Consider the following 19,274-nt stretch of genomic DNA (forward strand, 5'->3'; position numbering starts at 1 on the left):
ACGGAATACGACTATTATTATAGAGATTATTATTATTGTCCAATTTTTCATGTAACCAGGATATTTTCAAGCTCATTCTATTGCGTTTGCGTTTTCTTATAAGAGCCTAGTTTTTAAATGCGTTGAGGCTAAAGATTTTGCCAAAACGGAACATTTACGTCTGAAAAGTATTTTTAAAAATTAAAACTAAAATTTAGACGTTAACACAACTTCTGTGTAACAAAAAGAAACATGCAAACGAAAAAAATTTATTGCGGTCTGAAATCTTAAATCAGGTAAATTATTATCATGGGTACACAAAACGAAGCAAATGAGTTGAACGAATAAGATACATAAAGGATGAACATGGACCATCATACCAGCTTTATTTTTTTTTCTTGGTTCATTATTTCTTTTGGTTCACTATTTTTTCTTCGTTCGCTGGTTTAATAATCTCACCTGAATCTGCCTCCAAGAACTTTTTGCTCCGCGTTCAGTCGTTGCTATTGTTGTTGTTATTGTCAAAATTTGTCTTTTTCAAGCACGTCCTGATTTTGTCGATGTAAACAGCCGTGAATAACTTGAAGAGTTGTTTCGCCAGAAAATGTTATCTATCACTGTGACAAAATAAAAATTGAAAGATACCTCAAAAAATTATATTTTTTAAAAAATGTCTTAGGGAAGTTTATTTTTTACAGATGGAATGGGAGTAATATATAAGCAGGAACGTCTCTTGATGTTTTCCCCAAAACGAACAAATTGATACGGCGAAAATACAAACAAATATGGCTGCCGCAAGCGTTAACAAACGTAGCAGGATTATAACTTTTTTCCGAGAAATTGCGAATTTTTTTGAAGTAATCGTGGACTAGAATTAATTGGTTCGTAATTTCTTCTAGTGTATGCTGATTTTCACTTTCTCCATTTTTTATTTTAATATTTGAAATTTTGAAATCTTGTTTATATCTATTTTGGAAGATGGCAATTTTTAGCCATTTCTTGAAATGGAGAAACAGCATCTCCAAACGAATGCTTCGCAACTGAAAGGCTGCAAAAGATCAGCTCTGGCAGATGTGCGGGTGAGTAAGGAACATTGAAAGTGTGTGTCAAGAGGATAATTTGGGCAATAGAAGAAGAAATAAAAAAAGTTAGACTTTACCAAAAAATTTGAAATTTTTCTATGATTTAGCGCAGATATAAAGCGATGAATATGAGATTCTTTTTAACCTGATTTTCTATTCACTAAACATAAAATGAAGCATTATTATCAGCTTTCGTTGATATAATACGAAGCATTCATAGTGGATTCTCCAAAAATAACAATTTCACGGCCTAGGTTAAATACTATTTTTATGGATCTCGACAGTCCAAGGTCTTGTCTGTCTTAATCTATCTTCCCCAAGCCATTTTAAAGACTCCGTCTTTACCGGCGCAAATCAGAAATTTAAAGGACGAGCGAACGCAACGGGCGACCCCGTGGATATTTCCACGGGTTAACGACTTCTTTATAATAATAGCCACCGTCTGTCTGTTTCTGCGCGGACCCCCCGCTGAGTTAGAAAACCATGTTACGGGGACACGTATATCAAATGCGATATAGTTTTATCCACTTTGTTGCGACGGGTAGATATAAAGGACGGGTGAACCCGTGAATTTTTTCACAGGCTAATCACTAGTCTCTTTAATAATAGCCGTATTTTGTCTGTCTGTCCGCGAAAACTGCGTCTTGTTACAGAAACACGAAATGCGATATATAAAGGACGGGCACCCCGTTGATTTTTCAACGGGTTAACGGCTAGTCTATGCTATAATACCCGTATACGTCTGTCTGTCACGCAAAATGGTAGTTTAGCTGCGCAAGTAGCGAGAAGCACGCAATGCGGTATAAAAAGGATAGGCGAACCCGTGGATTTTCCACGCGCTAACGACTAGTATTAATCAAATCTTACAAGATTTTAGTTTATGAACGACGGACTAATTATACAATAGTTTTTACCCATGACGTGATCAAACTTGGACCTGGTGAAAGATAAAAGCAATCATAATATGTTGTTGTATCAAAAAACGAAAAGTATGCACAAAAAGTGTTCACAAAGCTTAACCATTATATTTGAACAATGTTAACATGTTTATCATCAGTATGGTGTAATCCTTACCTGTGGATGACTACTGTCATCCTCAGTAAGGTAAGTGTTTACACGGAGCTAAATGATCTTATGATTATGCGCTCTGGGCCTAAAGGACTACAACACCCTTTACGACCTACGTCTAATCACCGTCTCATTGCAAATAGAAACTTGACAAGCCAATCGTGTAAAGAAATGGGTAATAGAAGTAGGAAGGACTAGGGAGGATGGTCATCTTATAATACGACAAGTTTTAAAAAGTTCATTCAGTCAAGGTATTTTCGGTTCAAGATCTTTCAAATTGAGGATACAGATAAACTGCATAACCCCATTGACGCATCCCTACGAATGAATTTTAAGGTTCTCCTCTAACCTCTTCCCCAGGGCCCAGAACACTATGATATTCTGACTGAACAGTTAGAATTAAACACGTTAAGCATGGGTAGTCCGCAATTTATAGCCCGCAGACACTTTACCCCCTCCCTCCCTCCCTTCCCCTTTTACCGTTCGGGAAAAAAAGCCCAGGAATAATTGCTTTAAGAAATTAATCTCTTAATCACACGCAGGTAGAAAATATATACAAAGCGTATTGCTCAGTAAAAATGGAACGTTTTATTCAACAAATTTATCTAAGTGAGCTTATATCTGGAGGTTGCTGGTACTCTTTAAAAAATGACTAAAAAAAATCCCATCGTTTATATACCCCATCGTTTTCTGCTATCCATTGCAATTCCAATATTATTCGTTATTATTAGGTGATCTGATGGAGCAACTAAGTTTAACAACAAGAATGTACCTTGTTTCATCATATTTAAAGTAGCATCTTTTGCTGCTAACTCGAACTGAAATTTGAATCTTCTATATACCTTGGTTGCAGCTAATTTTAATTATTTGGATAAAAAATGTCAACAACAAAGAATATGTAAACATGAACAACACGGTACCGTGTGTAGGCTTGCGCCACAAGTGTTTACAAAGGGAGCTAAACTGCTATATTTTAACATCTTTTCTCAGTCATCATAAGTATGGTGTAATCCTTACCTGTGGATGACTAATGTCATCCTCAGTAAGGTTTGTAATGACATGGAGCTGAATGTTCTATATGAATATACGCTCTAGGCCTAAAGGTCTACACCAACCTTTATGGTCTAAGTCTGATCACGATCGTATTATAAATAGAGAAATCTACTTTTTTTTACAAAAATGCGCCCACAATTTTTTGCCATGTCTGTTTTAAACAAAGAATATGACGCAGGATAAACCTCTCACAGCTTGACGAGCTACTTAACTTCCACAGGAAATAATTATATTGTGCTAAAAATTTGTGGAAATAAATGTACACCTAAACGAGACAAAAAAAGATACCAGATCATCTTTAGGCATTTTAACCGAAGTTAAAACGCTTTTAGAAGCGTTAATAAGCAGGTTCAAAAGAGACCTCCAATTTTAACACCTGTAGCCAGCATAACGACGCTGGTTAAAACTTGCTGGTTAAAATTATTAAAAATCGGGCTTTATGGATTGAACACGAAGGCGATCACAGCTAAGTCGGTAAAAACATATCGTGTTTGTTATTTTGTCGAAATATGAAAAATTCGCGTGTTCTGAAACAACCTTTTTCTTGCAGACAGATAAAAAAGCCGTTACCCAATAGGAAAATCTAACAATTCACACGTTGCAACAAAGTTGATAAAATATATGGCTATTTAATGCGTCCATAGTATAACTCTGGACTGGCGCAGAGACAGAAAAAATGCGATGTATATGAAGATATAGAGCATGTGCTACTTCAAAAAACTAGTCGTAAACCCGTGGAAAAACTTACTGGAATTCGCTTCTTGCTAATGGCAACCGCCATTGTAATACAGATTAGTAGACAGCCCATGGAAAATCAAAATGAGTTCATCTATCGCAGCAAAGTTGATAAAAATATATCGCATTTTTTATTTGTAGGTGGAAGATTTCCTGCGCAGGAGCCGTTTTTGAGCGACACGGCTATTATACGGCTATTGTAATGATATACCATATATATACCAAGATAGACCATATCGTATGGTGAGATCAAGAATGACATACATGAAGGTTGTAACGCGACCCAATGTCATAAAATATGATTGTGTAAATTTTACATCTTAAAAAAAAAACTAACCATCTTTTCTGAGCCATATAATGTGTTGTCTTTTTCACAAAGGGTGCAATGGAGACATTTCCAGTTCGCCACGAAGCTCTAAAAAAACAAAGGTGGCATGGAGACATTTTCTTCTGTTGTTGCAAGGTATAGGATAGCAAAAATTGACTACTCACCAACGTGCATCTATTTTGTTGTTTTTTATTTGATCGGTTTTGCTGTGTCTGTCGAAAAATCTTATTCGCTCATCCCTTGTAGCTACAACGTCACTTTATACAAACATAGTCTACTTATGCATTAATGAAAGCAAAAAGCTGTTATTTTTTTGTAAAAAACCTATAATCACAGGCCTATAACGGCCTCGCAATAACAAGAAAAACCAGCAAAAACTCTTGGATTTGCAGCATTTTTTTTAGAGGGGAGACACTAACACTGCTAAGAATCTAAGAATATTAAGGCTGCTAAGTCCCCTCTATTCGTTAAACAAAGTTCGCCGTCGTTTTTCGCTTCTGCAACTGATTACATATTTCTAATATTAGATTCGGGCAAATTGAGGTTCATTTGTCAATGTTCACAGCAGCGGACTTAGAAAAATTCAGCTATTTGGTTAATTCCATACTCTTAAAATGTGCTAATTACAGCTCACCTCGGAGCGACCACTTTCCCCGAATTTCGGAATCTTGGTGGGCCTAAACGTGGATTATTTCGTTGTGGAGGTGCCACAATGCCACTGTCTGCACGTGCGCAAGACTAGCGATTTTTTAGCCTGTATACTGCATTAAATTGACGATATTTGAAAAATGATGTCAATTAGTCTCCACGATTGTAGCATTCCACCTGGTTAGCTCACGGGGGTCTACCATTTTGTCTTTTTTAAATGAAAATTCCTCTGTGCATGCTGTTGTCGCGATAACACACATTTTCTGGTGAAGACATTTCCAGAAAAAATAGATTAATCAATCTTTGCTTAGCATCTATATAATCTTACTATATTATTTTTCAAGTAACCGTACATTGCTTTAAGGAAAGAAATATTGTGAAGGCAGTGATACTTTTGGTCAAAAAAGTTTGCTTGATTTACTGAGTTATACACTAGTCGAATCTAAAAATGCGAATCTATTTAATCCTAGCCGTATTTTGTGTGTTCGAAACAGATAAATAAGGATGTGCAAGAGACCGATTGACTGTTCCATGGCTACGGGTGATGGGCGAGTCCTCGCGGATGTTTCCACAAGCTATCGTCTTAGGTTTACTACTAAATAAACAGTTCTCGTCATCTTATTCACATCAATACACAACGAATGCATGTCTCCTTCGCACAGCCTTCTCCACTTTCCCTGTATAGTTGGCAATCGGAGATATGCACCTCCTCCCGACAACAACTACCAGCCTATAAAATAATGCTGGCTGTCATTCTCGTCCCCAGGTTTTTTGTTTTCTTGATATGATAGATGATGGCGAAAGGTACCCTGATCCTTGACCGGATATTGAAATATTATTGACTTTCACATTTTCGCATAATTATTACGTTTTTTCTCCTTAGCCAGCACCTTTTTTCGGTCAAGATTAAAATAGCGAACAGAGATGTGGTCGATTATATTTGTAAACCACAAACTTTATTATCAAGCTAGTCAAATTTTTAAAAAACATTTGCTTAGTTCTAACCAAACGTTGGCTAGCTAAACTTTTTCAAAATTGAATTTATATGCAAATATGAAACTGGTTTGCACCAAGCAAACATAGCACACCTTTTTTTTTACACCTTAACTTAACACTTAATGTTTTTTTGCACATGTATCTTTGTCAAAATTGATATATTGTTAAAAATCGTTTATCGGTGTTTCTAAAAAAAGGTTTAAATCAGGAACTTAAGAACTATGATAAACTATGATGTTGTGACTCAATTTTATCAAATCATCCTAAAATCATGTCATAATTTCAAATCTTTATTTCAATTTAATTTTAGCAAAAAGTATGGTTTCGAAAGAGAAGTATATTTTATAGGACACTTTGCTGGGCACTTTTAGATTATATCCTTTTATTACACGTACTCATACTTGTTAGAGTTAGGGTTAGGGTTAGGGTTATCCAAATCAAGGAGGTATTTTAAACAAGATGTTTAAACTTGCTAACTTTGCAAAAAAATAGTTTTTTGCAAATTATTTCCTACAAAAAGTAATTGTACTAAAGTGTCCTTCAGTAGCTCTTTTACAAGACAGAATGTTTGAAAACTTTTGAACTATCTGAAACATTCTAATATTTTAGCTCAACAAATCTTAAAATTACAGAATATCCTTGAAGCAAGAATTCAACAATCATACCATTTAAAAAAAACTTTTGTTCTATATTACAAACTTCACATCTAATTAATTTATGACCCATAACTCCACTTTATCTTGATGACAGAGAAACACTTCAGTTCCATCCTAAATATCTAAGGCAGGCTTTTATAATCTAAAGCTGTCTACATATATCCAGAAATTATTTTTCCCTTCTCTTCACTCCCATTGGGTTCAGAACGCCACCAAAATAACTTTTCTTGTATAATTTAAGAAAATGTATGAGAGTAAGTGCGTTTAGTACTAAACGTACTTACTCTCGTACTAAACTAAACGTACTTACTCTCGTACTAACTCTTGTACTAAACTAAACGTACTTACTCTCATACTATTGTTGGTCGCATAAATTAACGTATAACGTTTTTGCATGATCTGGCCATATTTCGGCCAAAAATCACCTAACGATACCACGGTATTCTTCGCCGTCTTCTCTCATATTAAAAAGGCAAAAAACCTTGGGGAAGAGGGTGGCTGGCTGTACGTCTTTCTGGGAGCCAAAAATGTTAGTTTGAGGAGTAGCGTTAGGAGTGCTAATTGCGAACGGGGGTTTTCTTTAGTCAATAACGACATTCTAATGGTACGTTATTACTTGCAGTATAAGCTCCATTCCAGGCTTTTTAAAACATTGTGATGTAATTTTTTTAAAATAACTACAACTTTTTTTTATCTGTCTATTCCGTTTTCTTCTTCTTTTTTTTCTTTTTACGTAAATCATTTTACTTATTTATTTCGATGGTTTTAGCTATCTATAGGGACCAAGACCACTTTCCTTTTATGTCTTCAATTTTTTCTGACAAATACATCACATTCACAACGTTGAAACTTGACTAACGTCCTTTATTACTTATGATGTTTCACTACCGTTTTATATCTTTGTTAAAACTAAAAATAGCTAGCCGCTACAATTCCAGATATAATATTATTGCAAAAGACCGATTTATGGGTATTTTTCGAAATCACCAAACATAATTACCTTGTCAAAGCTTTGCAGCTGCCTATGCTTTGCTTTTGCAGATGTGCAAGGAAGCAAGCAGCGTTAAAATGCACTGCTGTCAGTCTAGGCCATGTCCGCATTACGAAACAATCCACGCAACGGCCGCCTGAGGTAAAATTTAGAAGGCTGAGCATGTTGACATCAGCACAATTAATGAGAAAGAATTTGAAATTAACTAAATAGCTTAAGTCTGTTTGCCTTCACTGACGGCAATACGTATGTATTCAATAGAAACGCTATTTATAATTGCTTGGGACGAACTCTGAAATTTTACCCTCGTTTCTAGTACACGTGGAAAATCGCTAAAGCAGACAGCGTCTAAAGTGGATAGCCTATAAGACGGACAGTGGTACTTGGGATGGATAGATATTAAACTAAAGAAATTAAGCCGCATCACCAACAATGCTTATTTAAATTTATTGCAAAATTAAGAAAATGATCCCAATGAAGTCACCACAAAACTCTTTTGCGTGGAATCTGTTTGTATTAAGCATAATTAGTTCCAGATTTATGACCCGCAGGCGCTTTATGCCCTCCTCTCTTTGTTGCTGTATTATAAAAAGCCCAGTGTTAACAGAGATAACAACTTTTTTTATTGTGTTGTTTGTTGTCAACAACGATAAGAAAGAGTTATCAATCAAAGTACTTTGTAAATCTTGAGTCTGTATTTTTTGTTATGAATTATGCCTTAACACATTGTCTCTTAGTTTAGAATGAGAATCTTCTTCGTTTAAAATTCCGCAAAAAGCAGACATCTATTTAAAGCGGACAATTTTCTTGCACCAATAATTTTCACTTTGGAGAGATGTCAATTGTATTCCGTCTGGGATTTTAGCATGTGTATAACAACAACAACAACAACAAAAACAACAACAACAAAAACAGCAACGAAAGCATCAACGTATTTTATTAACAAACAAATTTGATATGTATACATATGTACAAGTAAAATAAGTGATTTAAGCCGTCTTAAAGTGTGCTTAAGACATTGTTCATGCGCCTGCTTGTCTCCTTTAGTTAAAAAATATTTGTATGCACTAATATGTTCATTACCATCTCAAACAATGCGAAAGACACGGATTAGTGTCCATAAACTAACGAATTAATGGGCTTGTCACAGCTACAATATTATTTTTATCTGATCTTGTACCTTACAGTTTTTATTTATACCTGAAAAAATATTCGCCGCGATGTCATTGCTTGATTTCTTTTTTAAAAAAACTTTCGTTTAAATTCAAACAGAAAATTCTTCAAATATTGTTTTTTGACTAGTTGATTGTTTCGGATCTCTTCCATCTGCTTTCTCTTCTTCAATCGCTTTTCGCATACCTAATTTCAGCAACCCAGACAAAAAGCTGAATAGACTGTCCCACGCTTCTTGTGTTTTGCAATCATCCTGATTATGATCATTTTGCAAATACGAGAACACAGCAAACTTCAGACCTGTAGCTAAGGTCTACAAAAAAGAGACAATGAAATATGTTTAAAAAATTTTTGCGATTTAACGTTCGTCATCCGTGTTATGCGTTAAAATAACCCTTAGAATTGCCATTGTTTAAGTAAATATAGTGGCTTTACCTAAAATTTTGTTTTGCAACAAACTGATTGATTATAGTGGTTATAAAATGGGTATCGTAACCAAGTGCAACAGTTTCTCATGATATTAGCATATATAAACGGGGATATGGAGGTGCCGAGACATTCAACTTTTAAAATCTTCAGAAACACTTGCTCAACTGTTTCTTAATTGTTTTGTTGATGACAACACGACAATTTTCAAAAACATCAAAGAAAACCCTTTAAAAGGGGAAAGTGCTCTAAGTTGTAATTTAATGATCATGAGAATGTGAAAACTTTACAGGTTGTTTTTATTTTTAACATTTTCGTTAAGTTTTAAAACACTTCAGAAACCCGTCTTCCCTAAATTTTCACAATTTTGATCCGATATACGATATGTGTCGGATTTTCAGAATGTCCCTTCCTAGTACTTATCCTTTCAGCAAAAGCGGAAACATTTGTTACAAATGGTATTTATACCACCTTGATATCACTTAGAGAGAATTAAAATAAAATGTCAACATATTGACCATAACCACTCGGCCGGAACGTTCTCCTGCGATTTGGATAGCAATGGTACTTTGTCCGATTTTAAACTGCTGATGACATCAGTAGGAAAATTATTATCCTAACTTATTTCTTTTTTTTTACACTTCAATTATGTAAGTTTTTTTAAAAGCATTATTCTATCAGAATTTATCGACAGTCGGATGTTTTTACCTTCTCCCATACTTACAAGGGCCAATAAATGCCATGTCAAATAGGGTTAACAACTGGCGCACTTGTAATCAAGCGTGATTAATTTCGATATTTTACCTAACGTGACGGCAACGCTGTGTTTAAGACTCGTGTTGACGTGAGTGCATTTTTCACTGTAGCGCGAAAACTCACAAGCTCTTTTGTTAGCGCGTGCGCATTTTTTTATAGTACGCATGCGACAAAAATAACCTAGTGAGCTTTTTGCACTATAGTGATAAATGCTGTCACGTGAAACCGAACCATAATTGGTGTCTTATATTTGTGACTGGTTAAGGGAGTTTCATCAATACTTACAGTAGCGAATCTTTGCTGTGCGCCAAAGGAATGGTGAAATTTACCATATTCAATCAACGATTCGACAAGTTTTTCGCGTTTATGCAAATTATAAATGACAATCTCAAATAATTCTTCAAATTTCTTCGAATGATTCATAATGGACGGCGATTCCAGCAAATCGTCCACGTTTTTTGCAGTAGTGCTAAACATACTCCATATTTCAGGATATGTTCCAAACCATCTGCAAGGAATAAAAAATAAAGATTATTTTCTTCGTCAAATACATTGTTACTACTATAATCCAATTCACATATTTTCAAGAAAAGTTTTAAAGACATCTTTTTAACAATACCAGTATTCTGTTTAAAATGGTTGCGCGTAGCTTGTTTCCGATTTCTCCGAATTTTGTTTTGATTTCACACAGCTTAATCTCGGAAACACGGCAAAACCCGAAAAAGGTTCACGAAGGTCATTTTAGCTTGGTGTTAGAACATCTAAGATTCATCGTTCTTGCCCTGAAGAACGATGACTCGATAAAGTTGCTTTTACCAGCCGCAGACTGTGTAACAGCGAGGCAAATCATTATTTATTCATAGTAACCAATATACTGGTTATGAAAAGCAGCCTGTACAAGGGTGGTCTTGTTAGCTGTCAAGTAAGCGCTAGTGGCTTTGACATTAGGCAACAAACCGTGGCGACGAGGATGTAAGGTTGAGGTTTAAGGTTGAAACAATAGGTCTATTATACTGAAAGAGAACTACTTTGTTCATCACTAACATACTGCCTGGCAGTTAGCGGGATTCGATCCGCGGTCCCCATAACTGGGAGCTGCATGCGAACCCTCTACACTACGTGCGGCAATATGTTAGTGATGAACTCAGATAGTTTATCCGGATGGTGTGTATACATAGGTGAATATTTATCATAGCACATCCGTATTTCATTCTCAACAGAGAATGCTTCACCCCGATCAGACCTCTGATCATGACGGGCGAGTATAATACTTTTAAGTCATACTGAAAGAGAACTACTTTGTTCATCACTAACATACTGCCTGGCAGTGAGCGGGATTCGATCCGCGGTCCCCATAACTGGGAGCTGCATGCGAATGAACTCAGATAGTTTATCCGGATTATTGCTTAGAAAAATAAAGAAATAAGAATAATGCCTGGTTAGAATTTTAGTATTTTTATAATAAAGCGATTAAAGGTTGCAAACACGAAGTAGTGAACAATCTCTATTAACAAAGTGCTTTTTAGTTCTCTCTCTCTTATTAATTAGGTTTTATAAAAAATATCGATTGCGTACGACAACACGATAAATAAATATATCGCATTGATGAAAATTTGGGATCGACGAGAGAATTTGCTTTACTGGACATCTTAAGGAGTCCTTTTTTTAACGGCACCAAAATATCGAATTTGCATCGCAGAGTTTTTTTGAAATACATTCACAAAGCTTTGTCGTCTTGGTTTTTTAAAATATTTTTCAATCTCACCTCTTTTTATAAAAATAAACAAGCAAGAATTTGATGTTATAAATAATAAATAAAACTAACAGAAAATCAAAACAAAACGTGTTTCGAAAATTATTCAGATGTGTGTTTGTTTCAACAGACAACAGGAACAAGCTTTTATAGTTAAGCGGTTATAAAGCCTACGATTACAATTTATTTGGAAATAAAACTAACCTTTGTTTGGATGGTGAGAAAGCAGCTATCCTTGCTTATACAAGGTTAAACAACCTACTTGCATGCAAATTCGATCGCCGTCTTAATGAGAGCTTCTGCGTATCCGGCAAACATCAAAGTAATTTTGAATTCTCATTCGTCAGCAAAACGATCGAAATCTTAATAGGGGACTTGAGGGAAATTTTTCGTATATATCAACAAAGCCGGTAAAATTTGAGTTTTGACGTTTGATTTGTTGCACCATCCGAAATTAAGTCCTTGGAAACATAAACCAGGAATTTCATTTTCATTTCATTCGATATTTCGTAAATAAATTTACAGTATCGATACTGTAAAAAAAAGATTAAAATAATTTCTTTATCATTCGTTCCCAGTCTTTTGGGTGATGCACCGCAACTTCGCGAGCGTTTTGCCAATCTATGTTTAAGATGGCTAAGTTTTGTTTGACATTAGTTGACCATGTCGTTGGGGGTTTGCCTTTTGGCCTTTTAAAAGGCATCTCTGCATACTGCATTGCTTTTCATGCAGGAGCATTAAATTTCATTTGCTGGATTTTGCCGAACCATCTTGACCGTCTTTTGCGTATTTCATCACTCCATTTTTTAACCCTTGTGTTGTTGTACAGCGTTAGGGTTCATCGCAGTCGTAGAAGTCTTCTTTGGAAAGCATCGATCTTTTCCGCATCAGATCCTGTGAGTGTCCATATGTCACAGTTATACAAAATATCGAGGAACCATTTTAGTTTTAATTGTGATATTTTTGTTGCTAAAGATGTGATGGAGGTTGTTAGCTGCTGACGTCGCAAGTTTTTTCCTTCTTTTTATGTTTTCTTTGTTGCCTAGAAATGAGCCGAGAAATCTATATTTTTCCAGTTTGTTGTGTTTCTGTTGATGACATAATTGTGAAGTAACTGTGATGTGATTTCAGCTTTGTATTTCTGGATCGTGTTGTAGTTACTGCTAATTCTGCTGATGTCATCTGCGCACTGCATTTCTATGTCAACGTGTGTTGTCTGTGTTGTTGTTGAGTAGTTATGCTCTAACCACTGATCAGGTATGGCATAGCTGATATTTGTTTGTGTGTATGCGTGGTCTGGATTGAAGTTGTTGATGGTAGAAGACATCGCTTTTGCAAGGTAGTACTTAAATTCGTCAGCACTCGCACAATCTCCTTGTGGGGCTCCGGTGTCTGTTTTGAAGCTTTTCCTGACGGCGTCTCCGCACTTTACTGCAAGTTCGACATCGAGTAGTTGCTTGAGTATATGGAGTTCATTATTTGCGATGGTGGAGGTGAGATCTTCAAAAAGTATTTTTCTGTTGACGCTGTTTTTTTATTGACTTGTTTGCAGGAAAATACGTGTTCCGTTGTCGATCTTTCTTGTCTGTATGGGGCTTGTGTAAGTGGGATTTCGTTACTTATTTTTTGTCTTGATCTTGGCCATGATACATGCTGCAAGTATTTTTCTCAGGATCGGCAGTAAGGCTACAGGACACAGGTTTGACACTGTTCCTTTAGATTTTCCTGGTTTTTGAAGAGGTCGTAGCAGTCCGTATGTTATTTCTTTCTGACAGTTGCCAGTTTGTGCCAAATTGTTATAGATATCTGCGTTTACTTCTAATATTTTTGTTGACGCGTTCTTTATGAGTTCTATTTAAATCCCATCGTAGCCTGCACTTTCATCTTGAATACTGCTTTCCTGATCTCTTCGCTCGTGAAGGGTATAGTCAATGCAGTCGGTTGAATGTCTGGCATGGGATCTGAATTTTTTAAGAAGACTTTTCTGAAGAAATCAGTATCTCGGTTTGTTCTTTTTCGTCGCTTGTCAGCCCATCTGCTCCTTTTATCAGTAGTGGTTCTCGTGGTTTCATCTGCTTAGGCTTCTTAACTGCTTCGAACATTTGTTTATCACTGTTCGGAATATTCTCAAGACCTTTCAATGAGTTTCGTATTTTTTGATTTTCCTCTTGTCGCAGGACGTTGTGATTCTCAGTCAGTATTCAATTTCTGTGTATTCTCAAAATTTGTGTTAATGTTTCGTCGTTGCATTTGTGACAGTTTTTGAATATCATCTCTATCAGCTTTCTTGGTCTTGTTTTTATAGCCAATGGTTTGTTCTGCTGTGATTAGATCCTTGTATTGTTGCTTCAGTTCTTTGTCGACAAATTTTTTGATGTTTAGCTGGTTTTTTTGTTGTTGTTGTTGTTGTTGTGTCTTTTTGTGACCCATTGGATTTGTATATTTGTAATTACGGGCTTGTGATCGGAGCTGGTTATATGAGTTGTGTGTGCTCGCGAGGCGAAGGTTTCTGTAATGTTGTTGTTTTTTACAACTATATAATGTATTTGATTTCGTATGGGGTTTTTTTTACTGTTTTTGTTTTTGCATCCATAATGTTTTTGAATGATGCAGGCGAAGTCCATGTTGTTTGGTGGATTGGTTTGTGTTTAAGGAAGGTGTTAGTGATGCGTAGATTATGTGCATTACAAAATTCAATCATCTTCTCTCCGTCTTCATTCATTTTGTTTTTTGGATATTTTCCAACAATTTTATTTAGCTCGTCTTCTTTGGATTTCATTTTTGTTTTGGTCTGTCTTTTTGTAACTTTGTTGACCACAGATGTTAATGCGTCGTAGAATCTCTGCGTTTCATCGGGTTTTTTTTTCTAGTTATTTTAGTTGTTTGGGCATATACACTGATGGTGTTGTTATTTATGTGCGTATGACGCATATCCTGTCGGAGATCGGTTCAAAGGTAATTTTGTTGTTATTTGGTCTCACTAAAATTCCAACGCCGGCAGAAGATTTCTTTTCGTTCCCCGAGTTATAGAGATGTAGAGTTTCGCCAGTAGAAGATTTTAGTTCGAACATGCTGGTTGTCTTTATGTGCGTTTCTTGAAGCATCATTGCGGTTAAGTTAAAATGGATGAAATCATCGGCGATATTTATCTTTTTTACTGGATTCAGTAATCCTTGACAGTTAAATCCTTGACGTTTTTGTTGGCTTTTTTAACATTAGACGTCGGTTAGACGTCCGCCATCTTTTGAAGCCATCTTATCTAACTATTGTATTCCTGAGCAATGTAATGACGTTAAAATCGGATTAAATCCGAAATAAGTTTAAAGGAAAACAACTGAATTTTAGGTTTTAACAGTACGTAATTACGAATACTTTTTTGTCCAAAACTAATATTTTATAAAAATTTGATGATTAACTTATATAGGAGTGGAAGGTGGGTTTAAAGTTGTTTCTATTTCAGCTTATTATTCTATCTGTGATAAAGTTAATTATTTTCATTTCTTACATCAAAGAGAATGATCTTTTTGACAGTCCTTGAGGTCAATTTGAAATTTAGACAGATAGATAGATACTTACTACTTCTATCAGATAAAAAGATATACATATTAGCACAGGATTTTTTTATATTTTTTGCAAAATGTTGTCGAAACGTGACAAAAGTTTATTGTTGCTTGCACTGAGCAGCAGGTGAACTGATAATTAACATGTAACAATATATAGTTAGCCGATGCAGGATAATTAGATGCTACGCCTAGTATAATGAGCCGTTAAAAGCTTCTTTGTGTTCTTTACAGCTAACTGCGTCTTTTCCATGTTTTTTCTTGAAATCAGAATAGTTTTGTTGATAATAATATAGACGACATATATATGTTAGCTACAGTAGCTACAGTAAAATTATATTTTTTTTTGCGAAGTCGTTTCTTGTTCTTTTCCTTGATTTTAATTGAAGCACAGCTTTATGTTGATCTATAAAAATATAGATGACTATGTGGAGATCGATAACGAAGAAAAGTGAAAATTTAAGTAAAAAGATATATATCGTATAAGTAGCTGTATAAGCGGCTAATTATACTGTACGTACCGTATATATAATTATTCTGCATAGATAAATAGAATGTCTGTATATTTTATATGGCTAGCCTTACAAATCTTGTCTATTAATTCCAGGAAAGGCCATAGCTTAGATAGGGAGTCCTAGAGTATTTAATGCTCATTTTAAGAAAAAAAATTATTGTGTGTGTACCCTTTTATGTTTCAACTTGTAGCATTCAATTTGTCAAACAGAACAATGACCAATCAGTTTCCTCAAAATGAAAACTTGCAACTAATCCAACTCCCCGAAAGAAATTCAAATTAGAGAATTTGAATCAAAAAAGAATAATAAACAATCAGTTGAATTCAATAAATCAATTTCAACAAAATAAATCCTGTATTGTCCACAGGTTTCAAAATCATGCATCGCCTGCTTAATATGTTACTTGTTTAACAAAGATATGAAAAGGCCTGATTAAATTTATATACATATTTATATGTATAATATACCTGTGCATCACGTCGGATGGATTTGTATCTTTGTATTAAATTCCCTTTTTAAATCAAAGAGGCAAAGAGAGGTTACAGGGACAATAATTAAACAACCTGGTTTTAATGCAGTTAATGGTAGAATTGTATTCTTGTTTCTTATTTTAAACGTATTTTTTTTAGACCATGTACAATCAGCTTTTTCAAAAAATTTTCAACACAAGAGTAAATTTTGAAGGCCTAAATACTGAAATATTCAAATGCTAATATGTATTTATTACTGAATTAATAAACAATGAACTACTTCATCATTCAAATTGAGCTCGTTTAGAAGTTATTATATTCGAATCGTCAAATAGCAATTAAAGTTTTAACTGTTATTTTAGAATACTTTGTACAGCTATGTAAAATTTTTATTTTTTATTTATTGAGTTGTATTTTAACATTGAAGGTTAGTTACAAAATTAGTTGAGAATTGTGACACTCGTGATTTGTTTACCCCATAATTCTCCGTTTTCAAGGTCTACCTTAAATTTCAAAACCCTTTGGGCTAATGACAGAAATCTTAAAGCCGCAGGGCTTCTTGTTACAAGTAACAAAAGACCGAACTTGTTTAATACTGGATAGGACATGTTGGGCGAAAAATTTCCTGTAGGTGAAAATAATAGTATATATACAGAGTAAACAAAAAAAATGCAAAAGTATCTCTCACTACCTTTTAAAAGCAATTTTACTTATTTCGTTCCATTTCGGCTTGATTTTGCCCCACGATAGTTTCAAATGGATAATATCAGTTGCTTTTAATGGGATCTCAATTTCGATTTTCTTCGTCTCCACACTGTGAACACAACCGTTACCCATCACAAACAACGTATGAATACTATGATTTCATGTTCACTGAAATATATATGCAACAAAAAATTTGGAATTTTGTTTATAAGAAGAACAAACGCAAAACAAAAGAAATTCTCCATCTGTTTTCACATTTTTAATATTGATGCTCAACATTCACAAACAGGGTTTACGTAGAGAAATCTGTTTTCCAGATTAGGATGTAGTACAATTTTACGTAAAAGTTGAGCAGACTGGTGTTCGTGAAATTAACTCCTCGTGTTCTATTTTGTTCTAAATTGACGGTTTTTGATTGATTTTGATTTTTTGATAAAGAAAGGTTTTGCATTAAAACTTTGTATTTTTCCTCCAAAACATCAAACATAATGGTGATATTACTTGCTGCCAAATATAGTTCAACTAAATATCGTTATGTACATGTGACGCATAAAACAATATTTCATGTTTTCCAACTCAAAAAGTGGTTGTCTCTTGGCTAAAATATAAATTTGATTTCCAACAAACCCTACTAGTTTACCTAAAGTTAGCCTGCAAGACACTAAAAGTTAGCCTGCTAACTTTTAGTGTCTTGTATTCAAAGCTTCTTTCACATATGCTCACTGGCGAAACCGCGAAGTAATGATGTGTTATTTAACGCGTGCTCTCTGATTGAAGACATGTAATCCCTGTTCTAAAATCCATTTTAACACTCTATTCGATAAAGATCTTAAAATTTTGCCTAAATTCTGTCGATCTGCCACTATATAGACACACTACTAGAAGAGTGCTACTTATTTTGTGTTTTTGTCTGCTAAAAGACCAGTAAAAAAATAAAAGTCAGCTCCCAGACACTGTCATAATTTTACAACATTCCCTTAAAATATACTTACACCATCACAACAAGAAATTATGAAAACATTACCTACAACAATGCAATGCTAACGCGTTGAAAAAACAGAGTAAGCAGGATATTTCATTTTCAGAAGAGAAGACGTGAAAAAAGCTACAAAACAGAGACGTGAGATTGCTAGAACACATATGCATAATTCATGTTGGACTGAAATCAAGTTTGGTGTGACTGCAATGTTAAATTATTCAGATGTAATTTTTTGAAAAAGAAATTGCAGTTGGCAATTCTTCTTGTTGAGTGTTCTTGTTCATTTTATAAATAACACAAGGAAAATTATTGTTGTTAATGTTTGTTCGATGTTGAAACACAAACAACGTCAAATAATTTTCACAGTTAAAAAGGTAGACTAAAAAAAGTAAAGAAAAAAATTCCCTGCAACACGATCACTTCCAGAAAAGAAGTGAAAAAGACGCTACTCCATCAAGCCTCCTTTCTTAATAAACCCCCTATACCCCCTCCGCCCCTCTATTATAACGTGGGTATATTTTTGACGCTAGTAACTGATCCAGCTACTGACTGACAACCATTCAACTCATTTCGAGCAGCAATATATTAAACTAGTTACTTGAAGCTACCATCTTGATCTCAAAGCAAAGACAAACCACAAGAATTAGAATATAGAATGGCCTTTGACGCTGGGGAAAAAGCTATGAGAGTTCGTTCGAATCGTACAAATATTTCCTGCAGCTGCAGTGAGTATACCCTTGTTCACCTGTTAACACAAAGTTATAAAATTTTTACGTGGGAATTAAAAAAAGCTGTGACGCAACCACTTTTAACAAACAGAAATACGGGTATTGTTACAGAGAAGCTAGTCGATAATATGTATCGCATAAATACGGGTATTGTTACAGAGATACTAGTCGATAAAATGTATCGCATAAATACGGGTATTGTTACAGAGATACTAGTCGATAAAATGTATCGCATAAATACGGGTTTTAATGATACAAAGATTTCATGTTTGAAGAATTTTGTATTAAATTCTTTTATATTAAAGAAGATCACTCCGGTTTTGTTTTGTTTTATTAAAGATATTTTTAATTGGTAAGGTTGCCAATTGATTGAAGCCTTTCTAATAAGCCTTCAAAAACTCCAACTTAAAATCATTTCTGATAAATTAACCCATACATGCGTTATACTATAAAATGCAGATAAGGAGGAAATTACACAATACAAGGAACGGCCCCCGCTGTTACAAATCTACAAAGCGATTTTTTATGTGGTTCACACATTAACGCAAGCGTTTCTTGCTAAATATAGTGTCCCGATCGATAGCCACAACAGAAATTTTCTGGTTTCGTATCAATGAACTAACGTAATTAGAGCGTTAACCCAAAAACAAGCAGAAAAATACTACGAGCTAAT

General features: G+C 34.8%; 1 protein-coding gene and 2 non-coding genes across 3 annotated transcripts; 2 read left to right on the plus strand and 1 right to left on the minus strand.

Annotated features, from left to right (window-relative positions):
• Nucleotides 1-2,111: 2,111 nt before the first annotated feature.
• LOC130648335 (U8 small nucleolar RNA) lies at nucleotides 2,112-2,252 on the plus strand. The gene has a single exon (XR_008982942.1). It is a non-coding gene; the product is annotated as a U8 small nucleolar RNA (small nucleolar RNA).
• An 870-nt stretch (nucleotides 2,253-3,122) lies between these two features.
• LOC130648336 (U8 small nucleolar RNA) lies at nucleotides 3,123-3,264 on the plus strand. The gene has a single exon (XR_008982943.1). It is a non-coding gene; the product is annotated as a U8 small nucleolar RNA (small nucleolar RNA).
• Nucleotides 3,265-8,306: 5,042 nt separating this feature from the next.
• On the minus strand, nucleotides 8,307-17,481 carry LOC130648113 (uncharacterized). The gene is made up of 3 exons (XM_057454137.1): nucleotides 16,881-17,481; nucleotides 10,177-10,399; nucleotides 8,307-9,022 (listed from the first exon to the last, which is right to left on the minus strand). Exons 1-3 carry the CDS (start codon nucleotides 17,024-17,026, stop codon nucleotides 8,801-8,803), a joined length of 591 nt encoding a protein of 196 aa, XP_057310120.1. The 5' UTR covers nucleotides 17,027-17,481; the 3' UTR covers nucleotides 8,307-8,800.
• Nucleotides 17,482-19,274: the final 1,793 nt, after the last annotated feature.

This window comes from Hydractinia symbiolongicarpus, chromosome 6, assembly GCF_029227915.1.
Source record: "Hydractinia symbiolongicarpus strain clone_291-10 chromosome 6, HSymV2.1, whole genome shotgun sequence".
Lineage (NCBI taxonomy): Eukaryota > Metazoa > Cnidaria > Hydrozoa > Anthoathecata > Hydractiniidae > Hydractinia > Hydractinia symbiolongicarpus.

Excerpts from the sequence above, each read along its gene's own strand:
- LOC130648113 (XM_057454137.1), bottom strand. The coding sequence starts at position 17,026 with ATGGGTAACGGTTGTGTTCACAGTGTGGAGACGAAGAAAATCGAAATT. Across the intron at positions 10,400-16,880 it reads AGTAAAATTGCTTTTAAAAG|ATGGTTTGGAACATATCCTG; the intron begins GTAGTGAGAGAT and ends TATTCCTTGCAG. Across the intron at positions 9,023-10,176 it reads CACAGCAAAGATTCGCTACT|ACCTTAGCTACAGGTCTGAA; the intron begins GTAAGTATTGAT and ends TCTTTTTTGTAG.